The sequence below is a fragment of the Balaenoptera musculus genome, chromosome 13 (assembly GCF_009873245.2).
Source record: "Balaenoptera musculus isolate JJ_BM4_2016_0621 chromosome 13, mBalMus1.pri.v3, whole genome shotgun sequence".
NCBI classification, from domain to species: Eukaryota; Metazoa; Chordata; class Mammalia; order Artiodactyla; family Balaenopteridae; genus Balaenoptera; species Balaenoptera musculus.
The window spans coordinates 8957449-8980879 of NC_045797.1; the positions used below are offsets into that span (position 1 = coordinate 8957449).

The following is a 23431-nucleotide window of genomic DNA, read 5'->3' on the forward strand; positions in this document are numbered from 1 at the left end:
GGATGGTCTATCTCTAGTGGCCCCAGGAGGGTTCCAGTCACCTCTTTCCTACTTTGAGACTAAAAAGTTAAGAGAGTAGAGGCAAGTGAAGACCAGTAAATTCTAAACCACGAGGATTTCCTAAAATAGGGCAAAGGTGTGTGCAGAAAAACTCTGGTGGTCCCAAGGGAGCCAGATTATTCAAAAACAGGAAAGAATTATACCTCAAAAAAAATTTTTTTTCCAATGAGTCTTCCTTCTAGTGTATATGTAAGTGTTCTCTTTTACGAGCCTAAAAAGTATGCTATCTTACATGCTCAGAGCCTTACTGAACGCGGTTGGTGAACTGTGGATTTGCTTGGGAAGCTTTGTTTTGTTAGGTTTTTAAATGAAAAGAGAGCAGAGTCTACGCTCTCTTGGTTATCATTTAAAGAGAATCCTAAATGGGCAGAAGACCTAAATAGACATTTCTCCAAAGAAGATGTACAGATTGCCAACAAACACATGAAAGGATGCTCAACATCACTTATCATTAGAGCAATGCAAATCAAAACTACAATGAGGTATCACCTCACACCAGTCAGAATGGCCATCATCAAAAAATCTACAAACAATAAATGCTGGAGAGGGTGTGGAGAAAAGGGAACACTCTTGCACTGTTGGTGGGAATGTAAATCGATACAGCCACTATGGAGAACAGTATGGAGGTTCCTTAAAAAACTAAAACTAGAACTACCATACGGACCCAGCAATCCCACTTCTGGGCATATACCCTGAGAAAACCATAATTCAAAAAGAGTCATGTACCACAATGTTCACTGCAGCTCTATTTACAATAGCCAGGACATGGAAGCAGCCTAAGTGTCCATCAACACATGAATGGATAAAGAGGATGTGGCACATATATACAATGGAATATTACTCAGCCATAAAAAGAAACGAAATTGAGTTATTTGTAGTGAGGTGGGTGGACCTAGAGTCTGTCAGACAGAGTGAAGTAAGTCAGAAGGAGAAAAACAATACCGTATGCTGACACATATATATGGAATCTAAAAAAAAAAAAAAGGGTTCTGATAACCATAGGAGGCAGGACAGGAATAAGACGCAGATGTAGAGAATGGACTTGAGGATATGGGGAGGGGAAAGGGTAAGCTGGGACGAAGTGAGAGAGTGGCATGGACATATATACACTACCAAATGTAAAATAGATAGCTAGTGGAAGCAGGCCGCATAGCACAGGGAGATCAGCTCGGTGCTTGTGACCACCTAGAGGGTGGGATAGGGAGGGTGGGAGGGAGACCGCAAGAGGAGGAGATATGGGGATATATGTACATGTATAGCTGATTCACTTTGTTATAAAGCATAAACTAACACAGCCATGGTAAGCAATTATACTCCAATAAAGATGTTAAAATAAATAATATAAATAAAGCATTTAGCTAAAAAAAAGTATATTCTGAAACTGTTGTCATATGACAGAGACAGTTAATGAGTATGCTGCTAAAAAGTGTAGGGAAAAAGTATTACAGAGATGTATCAGGAAGTCCATCATTAAAAGAATTTGTTTAAAAAATAAAAATAAATTTAAAAGAAAAGGGAGAATCCTTTTTGCAGTGACCTAGAGAGGTAGGATAGGGAGGGTGGGAGGCAGCTCAAGAGGGAGGGATATGGGGACATGGGTGTATGCATATGGCTGATTCACTTGTTGTACAACAGAAACTAACACAGTATTGTGAAGCAATTATACTCCAGTAAAGATCTGTTAAAAAAAAAAAAAAAAGAGAATCCTGTAAACTTCTGAAAAGCAATTTCCCTTTGATGGTGATGTTTCTGTTGTTTAGAGAATTTCAGGAACCTGAATTATTATACCCAAGCACCAGCAATACATCAAAGAATAATTGATTTTTATAGATTAAGCTACCTCTTAATGATGATTTTGCCGCTGACAATTTGTTTTCATATGACTTTATTTCTTTCATTTTGCTCAGTTTACATACCATACTTCATTAGTTTTAAGATATGTGTGTTTTTATCATTTAACATCCTCCAAAATTGGACTGTGTGTTTATATCAGTGGAATTGAATATATTTGTTTACTTGGCAATATGATTTTTTCTTAGTAAGTATATAAAATAATAATGCATCTTTCAGGTGAATGTCATCTTATTCAGTAAACTATGGTGGTTTTGCTACATTATGGTCTGTTAACCTTGTCAGGAAATTCCTCCTTATGAAACCAAGGGAGTGATGAGAGCCAGTTTTTCGTCTAGAGAAGCAGATAATCACACAGCTTTCATAAGAATAAAAGACTAATGCTTCAGACAGCACGGAGTTTTATCATTCTTCCAGTTGAGGTGGAAGTTACCACAGGTGAGTGATGACTAAGGAGCTGCAAGTTTGTTTTAGTTTCAGTACAATCCTACTCTGGCGAAGTGAAATATAATTGGTTTTCTTTCTTTTTTCCAAGCTCCTGGAATTTATTCCTCAACTGAAATGTTAGATTTTGGTACACTGCGACACAAGGTAAAAAAAGAGACAGTGTCTTTATAGGTCGTTTAAAAATCCCTGTAGTCATTGCTGATGGCTCTACTTAACTCCTTTGTAATTAATTCAAGCTTTGAAAGTTATTTCTCAGTGGGTTACATGATCTTGTAGAAATCTACTTTGGGAACTCAGAGCCCTTAGTGATTTATACCCATTCCTCTGAGGGATACCACTGCTTACAAGATGGGGAAAGCAATGTCATGGATAACTTAAGTCTTCTAAATGGAAGATTGAGGCATCAAGTAGTTTCTTAGTTTCTTTTAATCCAGTTTCTCTCACCTATTTAGTTATGCTGAATCTTTTCTTTTAATAGTAAAATAAAGGAAGTAAAAGATGTACTTCTGGATTTTTGGTTTAGATAGGATTATTCCATTGCATTATAATAACATAATGTTAGAAAATTGGTCCCCAATGGTCAGAGAAAGAATTCAAATTCTAAATTGAAAAATAACCAAAAAAGGATTTATTAAGAGAAAAGTAAGAGTACCTGTAATATGGATTCCTGTGGGCCATATGTAATTTAAACTTAGTTGTTTAGGATTGAAGACCCATTTTTGAAAATTAGATTTGGTTTTAATATAATAATTTTATATTGTACTTTACTGAATTGCTTCATTATGCTTTGCAGGAAAACTAAAAGATTAGTGATAACGTCAATTTCACTGAAAAATTTGTTTTGTTTTGTTGTTTGGTCTGATTGTTTAGGAGGGGTCACTTCCTATAGTACTCACTGTCCTTAAGAGTAAGGCAAATTCCTGTCTGGGAATGTGATTGTCACATTCTTTTTATAAGTGTGATTGTTATTCTAGTTCACATTCTGAAATATATTCCGTCTGATATCTGAGAGAGAAAGATTCTAACTTGCTATAAAGCATACCATTTTAAGAAATATTTCTTTTCCTCAATTTTACAGATCTACCAAAAGTTTTAAATCTTCATTTATTAAATTCAGGAACAAAAGATGTACCAATAACAGTAAGTTTTTACTTTTTTTTTTTCCAAATTTATATATTCTTTGTTTTTAAACTTATGACAAAGTTTAAAATGATTAAACTCTTGCTCTAAAGGAATTCTGTTTTGTGGTGACCTGGTGACACTTTGGTTCAAAGTGTCATACAAGAAACCTGTTCTGCCTCTCTAATCAACCAGATTTCAGGATGAGAAGGGCATGTGGACAATCTTCTCCAAGCTAAGTGTGAACCAGAGTTCATGAGGTTCCTGTCTAGGCCTGTAGAGTCTGATAAATCCTAGGATCTACGTGCCATGTGCAAAGAAAAATGGGTTGTTAGACTTAAGGTACGATTAAGTAAAAAGAGAGAAGAAAAGATTCAGATGAGTTGGAAAGAGAAATAAGGAAGCAAAGAAATATGGTAGGTAGTGGTTGAGTGCTGTTAACATTTGTTTCTGGTACCCCTTCTAACCCGCAGCGGCCGTAGTTACCTTGACAGCACGCTGTAAACTAGGGTCCTCTCTCCCCGTCACACATACTCGCAGAACAGGTGACTTTGATGCCTCGTAGTGGAATTGGAGTGTCATGAGATGGTGAGCAAGGTCACTGTGCATTAAAATGTGGTTACCTGGGATGACCATCTCTCCCATCACTTGGGGTTTGTATACTGTCTTCTCTTTGGTCTCTATTCCACCAGTTGGTGGTAAACTCTGGGTTTGGGCAGGGATGGGCAACGGTCTGTTAAGTCTCAAAGCCCATCTGATCTATTTCATTTTATCAGAGTTCTCTGAATTTAGGTTTTCTGACATCAGCACAGGTTATAATAAAAATATACTGCTTTCCTCTTCCCTTATTCTCTTTGTAACTTGGGAACCTCACCAGGAGGTGAGGTTGTGAGCTAAAGCAAAATCTGGGTAGACCTTGCTCACTAGTAGAGTCATAGTCTAAGCAGTGTCCTGCCATATGACCTAATATTTCTTCCTGCTAGGTAGGAGAACTGGGGGTGGGTTAGGGGAATGGAGTCTGGTAAAGCAGCGGTCCCCAAACATTTTGGCACCAGGGACCGGTTTCGTGGAAGACAGTTTTTCCACGGACCAGGGTGGGTGTGGGGGGATGGTGCAGGATGGTTCAGGCAGTAATGCAGGTGATGGGGAGCAATGGGGAGTGGCAGATGAAGCTTCGCTTGCCCACCGCTCACCTCCTGCTGTGCAGCCGGGTTCCTAACAGGCCGCAGACTGCTACCGGTCTGCGGCCCTGGGGTTGGGGACCCCTATGGTAAAGAACTTCCCCCAATCTGCAGTGGAGCTGAAACTACCCCAACCTGAGGCTCCTAGCACTCCAGTGTTAGGCCGACTGAGAGGGACCTGCCCTGAAGGTGCCTGAGTCTGCTGGGGTTCATGCCCCTGCTCCTCAGTGGAGTCTTCAAGGGCCTGGCACCCTTCCACAGATGACAAGGTACAGCTCCTTTGACCTAGCCACCCTGATACTATATTTTTCTTAAAAAAAAAAACACATAATGCTGACTGTTACTGCTATATTGAGGGGTTAGTGATTGTTTTTGGCTCTTTAATCTGTATTGAAATTTTCACAAGTCCATAGAAAAATGAGCAAAATAAGAGCAATATAAATATTTATAAAAATATGAGTGTGTTAACATAATTAACATAAAGTTGTAAACACCCTTTCTGGATAAGGACTATTCTGAGATAATGTCGTTGTTTCTTTGACATTAAAATGTTTGTTGTTTTATTATTAAAGGTAGTAGTTGGGGGAGGGTTATTTTTGTTTTTGTTTTTTTAATAGAATAAGTGGGGAAGTGTTCTTTCCTCTTCTGTTTTTGGGGAGAGTTTTTGAAGGATTGGTGTTAATTCTTCTTTAAATGTTTGGTAGAATTCACCAATAAAGTCATCTGGGCCTGGATTTTTCTTTGTGGGAAGTTTTAAAATTATTAATTCAATCTCTTTACTTGCTACAGGCCTGTTCAGATTTTCTTTTTCTTCTTGAACCAGTTTCAGTAACTTATGTCTTCCTAGGAATTTTTTCATTTCATCTAAATTATCTAATTTGTTGGCATACCATTGTTCACAGTGTTCCCTTATAACTCTTTTTTTTTTTTTTCCTGTGAGGTAGGTAGTAATGGCCCATCTTCAATTGTTGATTTTACCAATTAGAGTCTTCTCTATATTAAAAACAAATTTTTGGTCAGTCTAGCTAAAGGCTTGTCAATTCGGTTGACCCTTTCAAAGGACCAACTTTTGGTTTTGTGAATTTCCTCTTTTTTTTTTTTTTTTGGTTTGATACTAAAATACCCTTTGTTTTATGAATAAAGGTAGTAGATAGTAGGAATTTCTCCTTCCCTGCCACCAACATCCTCACATTTGCAAAATAAAAAGTTAGAAAACCTCTGTTAGACTTCCACACACACACACACACACACACACACACACACACACACACACACACACACACACACACACACACACACACACACACACACACACACATTTTAGATTTTACCAGTGAAACGCAAAGGCCTAAGAATCACTGCTCTGTTACGACATTTTAAAACCTCACTTTGTACTCAGAATTGTGATTCATTTTGTTCAAATTTTCTAGTTTAGTATATCAGACTTTCCTCTGTAATGGAGCGTGATTCCTTCTGCTAGATTTGTCCAGGTTGCTTTGGCTACAACCTACTTATGTTCTTTGAACTTCTTGGTCCTGGATTTCTTCTTGAGCCCAGTTGGCAGCATGAAGCACAGTTACCGCATACGTGATGATGTGCATACAACTCCCTTCCTAGCCCTTTCCTGCCCACATGCTCAGGGCACTAACCTCCACGAAGGAGAACTCCTGAAGCACACCTTCTGGCCGCAAGTCCTGGGATTCAGTAGCACATTTGCCTGTAGGGCAGACCCTGCCTATTGGTGGATCACTTGCCATTGCCTCAGTTTGAGATGTCGGATAATTTTTACTTTTTATGTGTTCTGCATGCTGTTTGTCTCTTACTGGTTTCTTCAGTCTGTGGGATGCCTTGTACAGAGGAGGAACTCTCATGCTTGTTGGGCAGACTTCAGGCCTTGAAGTCACTTCTCCAAATGTGAGGGCTTAGAGACTTGATGGGAAAGTGCCTTTACTTAGCCCAAGCATTCTGGTCTAACTTTTTACATACAATAAATGGACTCAAACAAATGTCTTTTTCAGTAAACATTTTCTAGAAAAATGAAATTAGCAATTCTAAGAATGTGAATGAAAAAATGTAATTCATTTATGATAGGTAATTAAATATAAATAGGCCCATGTTCCTCCTCTTCTCTTTTATTAAGGAGTTTTAGGATACATTGTAAGTGAACATTTTTGTTCTTACCATGGGTTAGACATATCTAGGTTCTTTACACGGATTACCTTGTTTGATACAGCTCTCTTGTACACAGGTCCTTGTTTTCCAAATAGGGAAAATGAGTCAGACCTTTTTATTTGTTTGTTTGTTTGTTTGTTTTTATTAATTAATTTATTTATTTTTGGCTGTGTTGGGTCTTCGTTTCTGTGCAAGGGCTTTCTCTAGTTTCGGCAAGCGGGGGCCACTCTTCATCGCGGTGCGCGGGCCTGTCACTATCGCGTCCTCTCTTGTTAGGAGCACAGGCTCCAGACATGCAGGCTCAGTAGTTGTGGCTCACGGGCCTAGTTGCTCCGCGGCATGTGGGATCCTCCCAGACCAGGGCCCGAACCCGTGTCCCCTGCGTTGGCAGGCAGATTCTCAACCTCTGCGCCACCAGGGAAGCCCAGACCTTTTATTTTTAAGTGACTTAATTCGACTGTAAAATGTGCAAGTTACATGAAAGTATATTAGGAAGATAATGATACTTATTAATCAAGTCTTTATGAATGTATCATTTTATATTCAATATTCCTATTAACCTATTGATTTACGTATATGTGTTTAGATCTACATTTGTATCTACCTATGTATGTATTTTTTTCTAACATCTGAAGCCTATACTCTGCCAGTGTTTTGGTAGTTTTATCTAATTTCCTCACTCATTCCTTCATTCACTCATTCAGTAAATATTTAATAAGCATCAACTATATGCTGGCTTCTGTGCTAAGTACTGAGAATACAGAAGGGAATCAGACAACCAAAGTCTTTGTCCTTACTGAGCTCATTTATTAGCTGGGAGACAGACAAACAGGTATGTAGCATAATTGTAAATTGAGAAATAAACAGAATGGCATGTAAGTCGGGGAGGGAGTTGGTTTAGATAGAGTTGTCTCTGAAGAGCTGACGTTTGTAGTAATAACTCAAGAGTGAGAGGTAGGCACCCATAAGAAAAGCTGGTGGCCAAGTGTTCCCATCAAAGGGATCAGCAAGTGCAAAGGAATGGCTTTGATGTCAAGGGAAACAGGGTTGGGGGGTGGTTTGAATGGAAAAGATGAAGGCTGGAGAGTCAAGCAGGCCTCCCTGGGGCCCTGGGAGGGGGTTAGATTTTATTATAAGTGCAATGGGAAATTACAGAATTTTAAGCAAGAGAGTGATGTCATTTGATTTATGCATTGTAAAAAGTCAGTGTAGCTGCTTGTGGAGAATGAACTGAAGAAGGTTAAAAATCTGTTGCATGGTCCACTTGAGAAATGATGGTAGCTTGGACTCCTTGCCTTATCAGCCAGGGGATGAGCTCATCTACCATGGAAACTGAGTTTTAAGAGAGCTTTCCAAGGTTTTTCCTGTATTTTTCTCCATAATATGCCAGACCTAGAGACTGGTGCATTTTTTTAAGGGTCCCTCCCTCCCTCCATTTCACAAATATATAGAATTTTAGGATGAGCTCAACAATGCTAAAAGCCAGAGGGTTTTTTAAAATTCCCCTTCAGGGAATTTAGAGTCTCTTCATCTTTCAAGATATAAGACCACTAAAGCAAGCAGCTCCAATTATAAGTTCCTCGCCTGTCAATGGACAAGATGCCCAGGTCCAAGCCTTCCTGACATTGTCTATAATGCAACTTTGAGAATATGGTTTTCCTCAATATTTACAAAACATTAATGCTATATAAATGATGGAATAAGTTTGCTTGAGATGTCTTAAGGCACCTTTGTATGAAGTTTCCTTGCTAATTAATGAATAAGAATCACAGCTGTACTTAATTTTACCAATGTCAACTTGACATGAACCTTAGCTCATTTGTGCACCTACTGTTAAAAATACAATCGCTGTATACTGAAAGGTTATTTTTCTTGCTTGCTCAAAGTAGTTGAGTAGTTTCAGAATGTCCTGAGCCTTGAGTTTCACTTGAGAGTTACTGAGCATTAGCTGGGTGTGAATGTCGTGAGAAAGGCTGGAACTACTGGGTTGGCCAAAAAGTTCGTTTGGGCTTTTCCGCTGTTACGGAACAAACTTTTTGGCCAACCCAGTATACTTCGAGCCTATGCAAACTGCCTTTCCTGGGAATCTTGCCCTGTTTTTTTCCACTTCTTGATTATCTTTAAGTAAGCAACAGTTAGTGACTGGTACTAAAATATATTGTTAGTATAAATATGCTTATTACAAGTTAATGATTATTTATTATTTTTCATTTAAAACCTTCAGAATGAGCCAGCTATTTAAGTGTTTTGCTTGTTTTGTCTCACTTCGTTTTTGTTTCCTTGGAAAACAGGTTTTAACTGATTGGGGGATTTTTTTTTCTTTTAATGGTAACCAGTGAACAATTTAATTTAGACCATTTGTATAAAACATGAGTCAGTTGACTATTATTTTACTGTTAGTGTGACATGTTTTAAGGTAATAATACTGAATGTAAAGTTTTCCTCTGGTAAGAAAAATCTTAAAGTGTGTTTCATGTGAGAAAAACATTTTTTTCATCAAATATTTATTCTTAGTTCTTACTACTTACTGTGACTATATGGTAATAGATACCATTGCTTAGCTGTTTCTGGCATGGGGTTGTGCTTGTTACTGATGAACCACCACTTACATTCTTTAAGTGTGTTTGAAAATGGTCAAGGTTCCATTGCTGCTGTATCGTAATCAGTAGAGCAAGTGAAAGAATTAGGAACCGTATGTGTCCTCTGTAAACTGTAAGGCTTTATAAGGTCATCTCTCTAACAAATCCTGACCTCAGGATAAATGTGGCTAATTCAAAAAAAAAAAACAGCATAATTAGGGACTTCCCTGGTGGTCCAGTGGTTAAGATGCTGCACTTCCACTGCAGGGGGCCCAGGTTCAATCTGGGTTCCTGGTTAAGGAACTAAGATCCCACGTGCTGTGTGGTGCAGCCCCCCCCCCACCAATAAAACAGCAAAATTAATAGAATCACAAAATTTTTCAGATAGGTGGAAACTTAGAAAAAAATCTAATCCAACCCCTAAGATTTTACGGGTGGGAGAAATAAGGCCCAGAGTAAATGGGCAGCAGAAATAAGGCCCAGAGTAAATGGGCAGCTTACTCAGACTCACACTGCTGGTTAAATAGTATCCTTCTGTTGTAAACTCATCACTCTGGGTCTCACATGTACTTCTCTACTGCTTTCCTTTCCTTCGGAAGAAGTTTTTAGTGTAGTGTGATGAAACCAAATGAACCTTTTGTCCAGTTTGTAGTTTATCTTACAGTCAAACTGCTTTGTTTTACTGTTAAAAATACGCGCGCACACACACACGTATATATAGATACATACATACCCTTCAAGGAATGAAGAGATTCATACTTTAAATGATTGCTAATAACAGCAAGCTTATTGATAGTAAATATATTGATATGAGCTAGTCAACTCCCAGCTCCATTAGAGATTCAAAAGCAAATGAGGAGTTCTCAAAGAAGAAGAAGAAAGAAAAAGAGTTAAAATGCTGGGAGAGCCTGAGGCCAAGAGCTAAGGCAATTAAGATCTCCAGCACAGGAAACTGCAGGGCCATCCTCCCAGGCCCAGTAAAAACACCCTAACAGCTGAGGACTAACGGCAGTGGGAAGGGAGGTGCCCTGCTGACTGGGACTAAATAGCAGTGTCTGTCATCACTCTGTATGTAACCAACTTTGTTTCCTATGATTGAAACACAGTGCAAGAGACTGCTTTTCCTCACACTCTTCTGAGGTGCTTCTTGTGCCTTCAAAGGACTGTCCTTCATTCTCTATAGGCAGATTCCACCTTTATAAATGAGCAGAAAAGGTGGGTGGGGAGCTGGGCGAAGAACCTAGTGCCTCACGGGGATTTGACTGTGCCCATGTTAGCAGGATTGCCTGATGAGTGTTCCTTTCTACTGGAAACATCTGGCTTTGACAAGTTTATAAAGCCCCTGAAAATTCAACAGAAATCCCAGAAGTGTTCTGAAATCAAAGGTATATTCAAATTGCATTCTAAAAGAAGATTTTTGATCAAGACTTGTGTTCAGTACCCCAATTTTCATTAGTATATGTTTGGGCAGTAGGATGCCAGGTGAAGGGCCCTGGACCAAGTCAGGACAGCTGGTTTCCAGTTCTGTCTCTGGATGCCAAGCTGTTGAAACATCACTCAATATTGCAAGGTGTCCTTCATCTGTAAAACAGGGAAGGAAGTTGGTATCTTTAAGGGCCCTTCCCATGAAAAATGCTTTGTGTCAGTGCAGATTATCATATTAAAAAAGTAACTGCACTTAAATAGTATTTATTTTTTAAGCTTGCTCAAGAAGTGCAAGCTTTTACTGTTTTGTTGTTGTTGTTTTAGGTTTAGTTGTTGGAATAGAAAGCTCTCAGTTTGTTAAGTTGAAAGCGTTCTGACCTCTTCCAGGTTGCGCATCCCTGCCAGCTGCCTCACCGCTCACCCCACAGCTGGGAGTGCAGCCCCTATCACAAGTCCTCATGTCCCCTTCTCTTATATATAAATTAGGCATTCATTTAGAAAATAAATACCTTTTCTTCTATTTTGTGTATTCATACCCATTGTACTTTTTACAGTCACTTTATCATACATTTTTCTTCTGGTCATCATTTTATTTCATAAAAATAGTCTAATGAAGTTAATTTGAGGTCTTATCAGCTTAGCCTACTCTATTTAAAGGGACCGCATAAAGTTAAACTTTTCAAGTTTTGATTCTGCTTTACTTTTCGCTATAAACTGAACCACTAGATGAAAATAATGCTATGTAAATTTTTCTCTTTGCAGAGCGTTCGACCTACACCACAAAATGACGCTATAACGGTACACTTTAAACCAATTACATTAAAAGCTTCAGAAAGTAAATATACCAAGGTTGCAAGTATCAGCTTTGATGGTAAGTATTCAACTTTTTCTCTCTGATAGAGTGCTCTTATTTTGATAAATTAGAAGGCATCTATGTTGACATCTTTATATAGAAACCCAGACCATTTTACAGTCAGATTTTATAGTACTGGTTAGGTTGGTTTTTCTTGTAAATCATCACCAACTCTTATTTGATTGTTTCACGAAAGAAAATATTGTAACTTCATAAACCTAAATTAATATTAGCAAATACATTAGGATTGGAATTAAATTTTTGTTATCTGGGCTCTTTCACATATATACCTATTATGCTTTGCCTTAATTATGAAGTCATTAATTTTTGTAATTAAGTGAATATATATTTGAATTTCAGAAGCATGTTTGAATTTAAGAGCAGAAATAAAGTACTTTCTGTAACATTTCCATATATTGGCTTTTATTAACAAGGCAGACTGTCCTACCTAAACTAAAATAACTGCCTTCATGATACAATTGTCAAATTAGATAACAATTATTTCAAACATGTATACTGTGTATTTTGACATTTGAAATATTAACCCAGACTTTAGCATATTTTAATAGCATGTTTTTATTCAGTTTTGCCCACTTTACTAGAACATTTACTGAATTTGCTGTCATAAAATTTTTTGAGTAGTGATGTAATGGCTGTCTAGCTGTATATGTAATTTAAATTTAATGAAAGCTGGAACTCCAAGTGGGACTTTTCTCATAAGGGCACGGGCAAGTGAGGAGCCCTGAAGCTTAAGCTTTGGCCTCATGATAAAGCCATCTTTGCTCATGGTCCACATTTTACAGCTAAGCTCCTCATCAGAAGAGAATATTTGGTCACTGAGTGACCTGCTGAGTGTGGTGCAGTGTTTGTGAGAGCATCTGTGCTCACTCCATGCACGTGGAGAGTCTGGGGAGAGTCTGGAGCAACTGCACAGTTGGCTGCCAGCACAGTGTTCATCCTATGAGCTCAGAGAAAACTCCCGAAGAAGCTAAGATTAAATACATGGCATACTTCCACAGTCCAGCTGTCAGGAAATAATTGGTATTGTAGAAGGCTTGGTAGCACAGATGTTTCCAAATGTGTGATAAATTGTCTTCTGTGTTGCTAAGATACCAGCCATGACCACCGGTATCAGTGTCAGTATCCGCAGGTACATTGTCTTCCCTTACGGAGAAAGAGAGCACCCAGTAATAATTTCTGACCCCAAGAACAACATGTAGGACCTACCCTTCTGATAAATCCAAGAGTGGGGGGTATACACTGGGCAGCTGCTGTGCTGTGTACTTCCCCCCAGTCCTTCTTTTCAGCTCCTGTAATTGACAATTCAGTGCTTTTTCCAACTGAGATAAAATGAAAAGTCAGGAATGGTGGTTCTGAGATTCACAGACCCAAAATCCAAAATAAGTGTTTCTTAAAGAAATGATGTAAAATTAAACACAAAAGACAAGGGGGAAAGCAATCTTTTAAAGCAGGGTGCTACATTTCTTAAAAGTGGTTTTTAATTATCATGAAGTAAAATCCCTCCAACCTTGTAAATCAAACAACCCTTCCCACCTCTCCATCACCACCCCCGGAGTCCAATACAATGGTAGTACCCTTGAGATTCGCTGTGAAATCAATCAAGAAATGCGTTGTTTTACATTAACTCTTAGAAATTTTCAAGGGGGGGGCTTCCCTGGTGGCGGCAGTGTTTGAGAATTCTGCCTGCCAATGCAGGGGACACCGGGTTTCAAGCCCTGGTCTGGGAAGATCCCACATGCCGCGGAGCAACTAGGCCCGTGAGCCACAATTACTGAGCCTACGCGTCTGGAGCCTGTGCTCCGCAACAAAAGAGGCCGCGATAGTGAGAGGCCTGCGCACCGCGATGAAGAGTGGCCCCCGCTTGTCACAACTACAGAAAGCCTTCGCAGAGAAACGAAGACCCAACACAGCCAAAAATAAATAAATAAAGTTAAAAAAAAAATTTTTTTCAGGGGAATTCCCTGGCGGTCCACTGGCCTGGGTTCAATCCCTGTTAGGGGAACTAAGATCCTGCAAGCCGAGAGGCGTGGCCAAAAAAATAATTAACTAATTAATTTAAAAATTAAAACTAAAAATTTCAGAATGTGACATGAATATTAACTCCACAGTGTTCACTTACCAAGCAAGCATGTCTCATCAAGTCATGATTCTTTATGATTTTTAACTGAATTTTCTTGAGGTTTTGACCACTTCATTGCTAAAATATAACTTGATAAGATACTATGAAATGCCTAAATTATGGCCCTTGTTATCAGCCTTATGTCAGAATAAATAGCAAAAAAAAAAAAAAAAAATTAAAGCATCCAGAAACGGCTCTACAGTAAGCAGAAAGAAATGAGGTTTAAATGGAGTTCAAAAATCTGAATTTGCACACCGTCTGTACATAGCCACATACTAGATGTCATACCATTTTGTTGTTGTGCTTTTTTTGTGCTAAAAGTTGGATAACAACATTTGCAGAACTTACCATATAAATTCTTGTCATAAGTGGAAGTGTTCCTGAGTACTTAAAAGGGGATAAAGATACACAGCTTCTTTATTTGCTTTGAAAAGAATATCTAATGGGTACACAGATTGGATCCAACTGACTCTTTTTCTGTAATTCCGATGGAATTATCAGAAGTGCTACAAAACTTAAAGGTTTAACTTCATCTGGTGAGGAACAATATGATGGCAGGGAGGGTATATGCCTCCTCTTACACTATAGGCTAGGGTTGGCTAATAATAAAAAGTCAGAGCTCATAACTCTTGACATTTTTTGCACCAGGCTACTTTATTTGTATTTATAGCAAGACTCTGGCCACACAAGGAATGTTATTTCTTAATCTAGCTGTAAACTAGCAGTTCTCAGTTTGGGGGGCTGGGCATTTTGCCTCCCAGGGATGTTTGGCCATGTCTACGACACTTTTGGTTGTCCACGACAGCTGATGTCCAGCACGAGGCCGTCCTGTGCGCCGCCCAACATCCCGCAGTGCACAGGACAGCCACCCTGCCACCCAACAGCGAGTTTACCTGGCCTGAAATGGTTGTTCGTAGTGGCCAAGGCTGAGAAACCCTGCTATAGGTAAAGCCAAAGCTTATGGCTGTAGAGAAGTAGCTCAGATACAGCGCTTTTCCTCCTGAATTGTGTTCACTTGCTAATTCCTTACCTGTTTTTCCCAGTACAGAAAATTAAAATATCTTTCCATTTTTGTATGAAAAATGTGATATGTCAATTAAAATGCTGTAAAAGTATTCTTTTGCCAGTTTGAAAAGCTCAGCCTTCTTAAGATTTTGTCAGTCCACATGCAAAGTCACTCTCGTCCTCCTCTGTATAAACTCTTTGGTAGCAAAAGGTGACAGATTATGTTTTATGCTTCCTTTCAGCTCAAGGCAAAAAAACCATCTCAGTTTTCTGGGAAAATAACTGTTAGAGCAAAGGAAAAGAGTTATTCTAAACTTGAAATACCATATCAAGCAGAGGTTTTAGATGGGTGAGTTTTTCTTTAAAATAAACTATATAACTTTTATTAATCAGTAAATTAAACTTTTTATTAATCAGTAAATTCATTGATCTTAGCAAAAGTAAGTAGCCAAATTCACATAAACTCCTGGAATTTGGTGTTGAGAAGAACAACTTCAACTATAAAGGAGAAAAATCTCCTGTATTTTGTTTATTTTTTTTACTTTTTTAGAAGAAAGAGGTAAATGGGCTGATATGATTTGGGCTTAAATGAAGTCTTAATGATTCCATAATACAATAGAAAAATGAATCTGATTTTAAATCATTTGAACCATTTCCTTTCTGTAATTCTTTTGTAACATGCAAGTGGCTATGGCTTGTTATTAAAGTATATTGTCACTTGAAACAAAATCATTTATATTCCTTTATAGACTCGTTAAAACGCTGTTCTAGAATTACAGCTTTTTATAAATGGGCAATAATATATGTAGTTCATTTTCTAATTATACTTTAACCAATAATAGTTTAATGTCCAGCACGGCAGGGACTCCATGTGGTCAACCACTAAAATGTTTATAGTCTTAGTTCTCTAATGACAGTCCTAATGCTGAACGTAAATTATTACTCACAGCGAAAGAACTTGGATTTTAAATTAACACGTGGAAATAGAAATAATTTATTTGTTTTTGTTTTTTTCAATAGTTATTTGGGATTTGATCACTCTGCAACACTGTTTCACATCCGGGACACTCCTGCTGACCCTGTGGAAAGGCCAGTTTACCTTACTAACACTTTCAGTTTTGCGATCCTCATTCTCACGATGTGTTGCTACCAGAAGAAGCCAAACAATGTTTAAGTATGTCGGGGAACCCTCATACTTTTAATTTTACTGATCTGCCAAGCAAATGATACTGACACATTGTTTTTTCTCTCCCATCATTTCCTAGGTTCACAACTTCAGCAAACCAGTCTTAATCTTCCACATGGATCAGGATACATCTTACTCTGTTTTTTATGCCATCCACATCATCCATGCACATAGATAACAATATTTTACTTATTACCAATGCCTCTAAGTTTCATTTACCTGTGCGGGTATACACAGGTTTTTTAGATGTAAGTATGCTATCTACCTTTAAATTTTAAACTCCCTATACATCTTTTGTGTTTTCAGCTACTGTCAGGCAATCGTGTTGCACACACTTAAATTTTGCTGTTTCTGTGCTTTACAAGTTGTCCTAATTCCTCCCTCGTCAGTACTTACAAGATTTTCACCCTCCCAGCAGCCATGTCTCCTCATGATGCAGTTGACTCCTCTAGTTACGCCTCTATTTAGATCTTTTCCACATTCCACTTTCTCTTGGTTTTGCTTTTAAACTGTCATAGTCATGGGGAAGCTAAAAACAAGCTAAGTGGAAGAAAGATAATAAGCAGGGAAGAAATACTATAGGGCGGGTGAAAAGGAAACTATGTAGGGAAGAGATGACCAAAACCAGGAAGTGCAAGAATGAAGAAGAGAACCAGATAAGAAAGAGGGAATAGGTGGGAAAGACACAGCTGGAATAGTCACCTAAATATGGCAGGAAAGGAAATAAAGGTCTTTCTAGTACAAAAAATAAGCCAGGGAAAAAAATCCAAACAAAGCTGTGCTTACAATTATCAATGAAAGAAGTTTAGATAAGAAAGAAAACTGATAGGAAAGATATAAAAGAAAAAAAGAAAGTGAAAACATAGAAATGTAGTTCTCCAAAAAGCTAGCATCAATAAGAATTTTAGAGCTGAAGGGACCATCACTATTACACCACTCCTTCTGCATTTCTTTTGCTTAAATGACTACAGGTGTGTAGCTGCTTTCATGAATGTGTGATGTTTGCTGAGACTGAGGACTTTTTGCCTAATTCTCCAGGGCTCCACTTAACCTCACCTAGCACTTTAGTTTCCTGCTGCTTTTATGTGCCTTCAGAGGAGAACTAGCAATTCAGTAGAGGCCATGAGTGTTTTCATTTCTGAGTAATCAAAATATTTCCATTGTGCAAAGTTCTTAATTATATATTATGTATGCGTATATTTACATAAAATATAGGAACCTTAGTATATCTTAATACAGTTATTTTTCTTGATAACATTCTCTTACATAAGTGTGACTTTACATTTAATCTAGTTCTTTTATATCTTTCCAGTACTTTGTATTACCCCCCAAAATAGAAGAACGTTTCATAGATTTTGGTATACTGAGTGCTACAGAAGCAAGTAATATTTTATTTGCAATTATAAACAGCAACCCAATTGAGGTAAAAAAAAAATTGTTTTTATTCTAACTCACATTTAAGGATTTTATGCTAGTGCCGCAATAATCACTTTCATATCTTTCTCTTTTTTAAGTTGGCTATAAAAAGTTGGCATATCATTGGAGATGGTTTATCAATAGAACTCGTAGCTACTGAAAGAGGCAATAGAACTACAATAATCTCAAGCCTTCCAGAGTTAGAAAAATCCTCTTTATCAGACCAGTCATCAGTAAGTTAACTTTTTTATTGTTTCCTTAAACTTAGATGTAAACCTCAAATAGAAGACTAGTCATCATAATAGTTTTATGAGAGTTGCAATAGCACTGGCTATTTGATGTTGAAAGGACCTTATAGGTAGTCTACTTAAACCCCCTCCTTTCATGGTGAGAGAGCACTTGAGACTCAAAGGAGTTAAGTTATAACACAAGTGTCCTTACAGGAGAAATTCCCATGGGTAGTAAACTAACCCTGTGTTCATTGAATTCACTAGGCAGAAGAGATAACCCTGCACATTGATAGAAGGTGTTTTCAATTATACAGTAATATTTCTGGTCAATTCTCTGTACTGATTAGAAGAGAGTATCAGTGAGGCAAACATCGTTTGGTGGATCTCTGTGTGAATCTCCCTATATACTTTTACTCTATCTTATGTACAGTTGGTCATAAAAGAGCATGAAACAAGAGTAAATGAATATAGCAGTCTAAGCCCTGATCACTACTGAAAAGAGAACTTGGAGTTTATACCTACTCAGAACAGAATTAGTAGAATCACCTTGTATGACTTTGAAGGAGCAGAACATATGTCATCTGTAGGTTAGCATAGAACTTCTTGTGGCAGTTTTACAAAAGGAAAAGCAAATGTCCTTATGCACAGAGGTTACTGACAAATATGCTTCCATGGAATGCCGTAGGTCATAAAAATTGGCTTAAACATTGAAACATCTCCCAAAATAGGTTTTTTGGAGGACAATCTGGCAATATATACCACTCCTGGGAATTTTTCCCATGGAAGTAATTTAAAGAGCCAAAAGCTCTGAGAATGCAGATGTTTGTGATAGCATTATTAATAATTCCGAATAACTGGAAACAGCCAAATGCATAAAGTCATGATTTTATGATTGAATATTAAAGCAAGTAAAAAGCTGCAAATACAATTGTATGTAGAAATTTGGAAAAGGATTTCTGAAAACGTGGGAAATAGTACTAAATAATGTGTATTCTAATTACAGTTGTGTGACATTCAAGCTACATAATCAGATATTGTGGTCGATATATGGGTGTTTGCATTTTAATAATTTATAATGTTTTAAATTTGATTCATAAATAAAGCCTCCTTTTAAAACAAAAAAGAATATGCCCATGAGAAGTAATATTTGTCACCCCAGCCGAGGTTTTATTTTTAATACAAATAGAATGCTGAAAAAGGATAATAATGAGACCAGCCATTAATGTGTTCATTTCAACAATGAAGTTACAGTAAAATTGTATGTATATCTAATCTGAGATGGTTGAATTATACTGTTTTTTATAAGACATTATAAATTAATAATTTTAGGACTCTGGATCATTTCCTCGTACTAAATAACATGTGTTAACACTTACTACTTAAATTTGAGAGGTCCACTCAGTAACATGAAGCCTGCTTGAAACTTTAGGGTTTTAGAATTAGGTTTTATATAAAACTGTATAAACACAAAAACAAGGGACAGAAAGATGAGATCACTGTTATGAACGCTTACTTAAAACAGGAAGTTGTAGTGAGTTGCCAGCTTCAAAATAGCAACTCCACAATATGTGTTTTTTTAAGTTTGTAATGCCTAAACTTTCAACTGCTTTCCACCTGTTTTCCAAAAAGCCAAACCTGTGAACTAAATAAGCATCCTGTTCCTTATGAAACACACATTGCCAACAGCTCTCTGTGCTCTTCAGACACATGCTCTTATTTGGCTGGTTAGAGTCATGATGAAAATGTTAAAATTGCACAAAACCAACACAGAAATGCTTATAAAAGGGGGAAAGTGAGTATGTTTGGCATATCAACATTTGTTATTTTGAAGTAAATGTGAACTCTAGGTAAAATATAACTACTACAAACTAAAGTACAACTTCACAAATTGAATTTCATGTTTTTTGGAAGTATCATGATTGAAAAGGTTAAGTGCCAGAAACATCAGCAAATAGCTTGAGAAAACAAGATCCACATTCTCCTTTCTTTCACATTTTTATTGCTTAACTTTTCCTTCTTTCCATGATTCTTGATGTTTCCATATGATCCAATCTCAGTGGATCTGAAGACATGGTTATTAGAACATGACAGAGTTAAATTCAGAACTTGAAGCATAACCAACTTTGTATTAATACTTGTGCCCTAATGCGGCCAAAGGGTCAGTGGAAGGCTGTGTCCCTCTGCTGCAGCCCTCACCCGCTTTGACCCTGCACGTACACGGTTGGGGTGTGAGGACCACACCCCTCCCCAGCTTTGCAGCTGAGAAGTCAGCTGTTCCTCAGGGAACTAGTTTTCTCAGTGGCCCATGGAATAAGTATAGTAGGTAAACATCCAGGGATGGGCATTATTTTGAGATATTTGTATGTGATGATATGGTAATTCAGTGTTACACTGGTACAGGTTAGGATTTTGAAGTCAGTTTATCACTGTAGCTTTCTTTTCCATTTTAATAGAAAACTTCAGCCAGCAAGGCTGATGAATTATGTCATTTCTCCTACATACAGGTAATATTAGCTTCAGGATATTTTGCAGTGTTCAGAGTCAAACTTACTGCAAAAAAACTGGAAGGGATTCATGATGGGGCCATACAGATCACAACAGACTATGAGGTAAGGACTTTATTTACAGGGATTCATGTCAATGGGGTCTTTCTGAATAATTCAGTCTTTTATTGTTGTTATAGAAACAGAGAACTAAGTTTACTCAGAAAGTTACAGTTTACCACTTTCATGCCTTAAAAACTGAGCTTTTGAGAATAATTTACAGAATATTGGTGTTCATTAGCTCATAGTTTTCTGATAAAACCCAAATCTTTTGACTAAAAACAACTTCAGAAAAATGCATTTGGCACATTTAGAATTGCTGTTAGAAGCCTGCTTACAAATAGTTGTAGCATTGCACAGACCCTGACTGAAATTCCTGAGATAGGTCTCTCTCTTTTCTGAGGTCATAAATATCCTCCTGTGTAACATTTCCAAAAAGGAAGATACAATCAGGAAATCACATCTTAATTTGAGTTCTCACAATCATATTTACATGTCATTCTAAGTCAAGGAACCAAGTGAAAATCAGTGAACTTTTTAAAGGCTTTTTGTGGGGTTTGACATGTTGCATTCAATGAGACTTTGAAGAGACATATTTCTGCCACACCTAAATATTTTGATTTATTATTTCAGAGCTCTTTGCTGAAGTCAGCAACTTGCTACCCTTGTTCTCCTATCTGTTCAGTACATACAACCCCCGCATGAAAGAAAACTAATTCAGAATAAACAGAATTGGTCATTTAATAATAAATGATATGTTGGGAGTATGTCAAATTAATTACCTCCAAAAATAAGGAATCCACATTTATCACTTTTGATGGGAATAAGTACATTTCATATCTTAGCAAAGTATCAGTATCTTTGTGAATTGCAAATAAGAGTACGAGTTGAGATTCAAAATCTGGAACGTTCAACTCATTTTTTCAAATTAGGTTGATGTTAATTTATTGCTGAGTACAAAAAATAGAGAGCTATGTAACTTTAGAAAATGCTGGATTTTCATTCATTGTTTTAGGAGAATAATTGAACTTTACTTTTTAAATTAATAATCTACAAAATAACCTATATTATGAAAAATCTGTTCTTCATTCCTTCCCCATTGTTTGGTCTTGTTTACCATGTTTTCATCGAATCACTGAGAAGTACATGGAAATTTATTGTATTTCAGTGCATTTTATGAAGTACATGGATAGATTAAACAGTATCCATGGGTGATTTTAATTTTGCTTATCAGTTGGTTAATGCTAATATACATCCCAAGATTGTTTCTTTTAATTCCCCAAAATAACTGTCCCCCTGCAACTACTGTCAGTGTCAATCGCAGACTTAAACACTCATTTCTCTGTGGTTTGCTTCTTCCCTCCACAGATCCTAACAATTCCCGTGAAAGCTGTGATCGCAGTGGGTTCTCTGACTTGCTTCCCAAAGCATATGGTTCTTCCACCTTCTTTTCCAGTAAGACAGTTAATTTGTAGCCTTCTTCTGCTAATTTTTTTCTCTTTGCCTTTACCTCTATGTTCCTAGAATTCAACAATAAAGTCAGTTACTCTTTATTAATCACTTATTTTAAGGTAAGACATTGTACCAGCTTCTTTAGGAGACATAAAGAAGAATAAGAAATAGTCCCTTCTCTCAAAAAGTTTTCAATCTAGAATGAGAAATGGGTCCATGATTCATAGACGTAGAGCAGGATGTAGAAATTGCCCTAAGAGGTGAAAAATAACATGCTATGAAGAAAATACATATCTAATTGATGAAGATGCCGTGTGAATTGGCTTGGAATTTCTTCTGGCAGGGATAAACAAGGGGTAGCAAGAATAACATTCAGGGCCCAGGGAACAACCTGAATAGAGACACAGGCAGCAAAGTCTGAGATGGCTTTAGGCAGTGGTGAGTTGTCCAGTTTTACAAGAATGCAGGGAAGTTTCAAGAGAGAAGATGGAATGGTACCTTGGAGTGATAGCATGAAAAAAATGCAATGCACTTAAGTCCATGAAAATCTAAAGTTTTTGAGCAGAGGCTGGACGTCGTCAGAGTTAAGCTTTCAAGACTGGCTCTCTGGCAGAAGTAAATGTAGGACACGTCTGGGAGTAGCAATAGTGTGCCTGGAAGCCAACCCAGAGACTCTGGCCACGGTCCACAAGGAAAACGTCAAAGGGAGGTTTGAGCTTAAGGCGTTGGCAGAGGCAGTAAATCTCTTTCATACCTCCACGCCTTTGCTGCTCATCTGCCTTGGCTGCCCTTCCTCCTCTCCTACCTTCAAGAACTCCTACATGTCTTTCAAGATCCAATTCCATTGTCCTCTCCTCTCTGAAGATTTCTTCACGAGACAGTACTAGTTATTTCATGTGTTCTTCTGAAACAATTTGAGATTACTTCTCTTGCAGCAAGCCTCACATTGTGCTGTAAATGTTGCCTTATGTGTTGGTCTCCCCAACAAGACTCTGAGATCTGGTGGGAAAGAGATGAGGGATCTTATACCCAAGTAGCAGGGATCTATAGTAGATAATGGGTGGATGAAGGAGCAAAATGATGAAAAAGAGAACATAGGCAAGAGACATTTCAGATAAACCGTTTGAACTGTACTTGAATATCTTGAGGAGGTCATACTAATGGAAACAGGTATGGGTAGGTAGGTAGATAGAGGACTCAAGAATGTGACATAGAGTTTGAGCCTGGAGAACAGGGAGGAAAGAAACGGGGAAACCAGGAGGCCACCTTTTGCAGGAAGATAGTGTAGTCGATTCAGGACGCCTTGGAGCAGATGGAAGTGTCTCTCAGCTGTGGTAGGAGACCTGACAGGTTAAGAGAAACAGTACATTGCAAAATCTTAACGCTATATACGATAATACCTAAATTCAAAATTTAGCCTCTTAAATATAAATTAGCTTCAAATATAAATTTGAATTAATAGGTTCAGCACACCTAAGTTTGGGTCTTAATTAAATCTTTGTCTTCTTATCATTCCACTTTGTACTGACTATACAGAACTCTTGACTTCATTATTTATCCAAAAGAACCTTCAGTTGCCTTTTCAATCCATGATCTCCTTGATCCCTGCATAAATCCTGGAAGGGAATAATTCAGTAGATGACTAAGTGAAAGGCTCATGGACAGAGTAAATGAGAAGGCATCTATAAAAACAAGGTGTTGGTTTTGCAGTACTTCAGATTAAGCCTTCAGGTATCTTCAGATGGCTTATAGGATCAGATGTTTGCTTGGAA

At 37.7% G+C, this 23431-nt stretch overlaps 1 protein-coding gene across 1 annotated transcript in view; it reads left to right on the plus strand.

Moving 5' to 3' along the window:
• TMEM131 (transmembrane protein 131) overlaps positions 1-23431 on the plus strand; it is a 195050-nt gene that overhangs the window by 123755 nt on the left and 47864 nt on the right. Inside the window, 17 exon segments of the mRNA XM_036872423.1 lie at positions 2197-2283; positions 2285-2311; positions 2313-2349; positions 2447-2501; positions 3435-3498; positions 11597-11705; positions 12349-12350; positions 15075-15181; positions 15853-15964; positions 15967-16006; positions 16096-16122; positions 16125-16148; positions 16151-16266; positions 17331-17441; positions 17533-17667; positions 20169-20273; positions 21576-21662. Coding sequence (XP_036728318.1) covers positions 2197-2283; positions 2285-2311; positions 2313-2349; positions 2447-2501; positions 3435-3498; positions 11597-11705; positions 12349-12350; positions 15075-15181; positions 15853-15964; positions 15967-16006; positions 16096-16122; positions 16125-16148; positions 16151-16266; positions 17331-17441; positions 17533-17667; positions 20169-20273; positions 21576-21662 — 1245 coding nt within the window.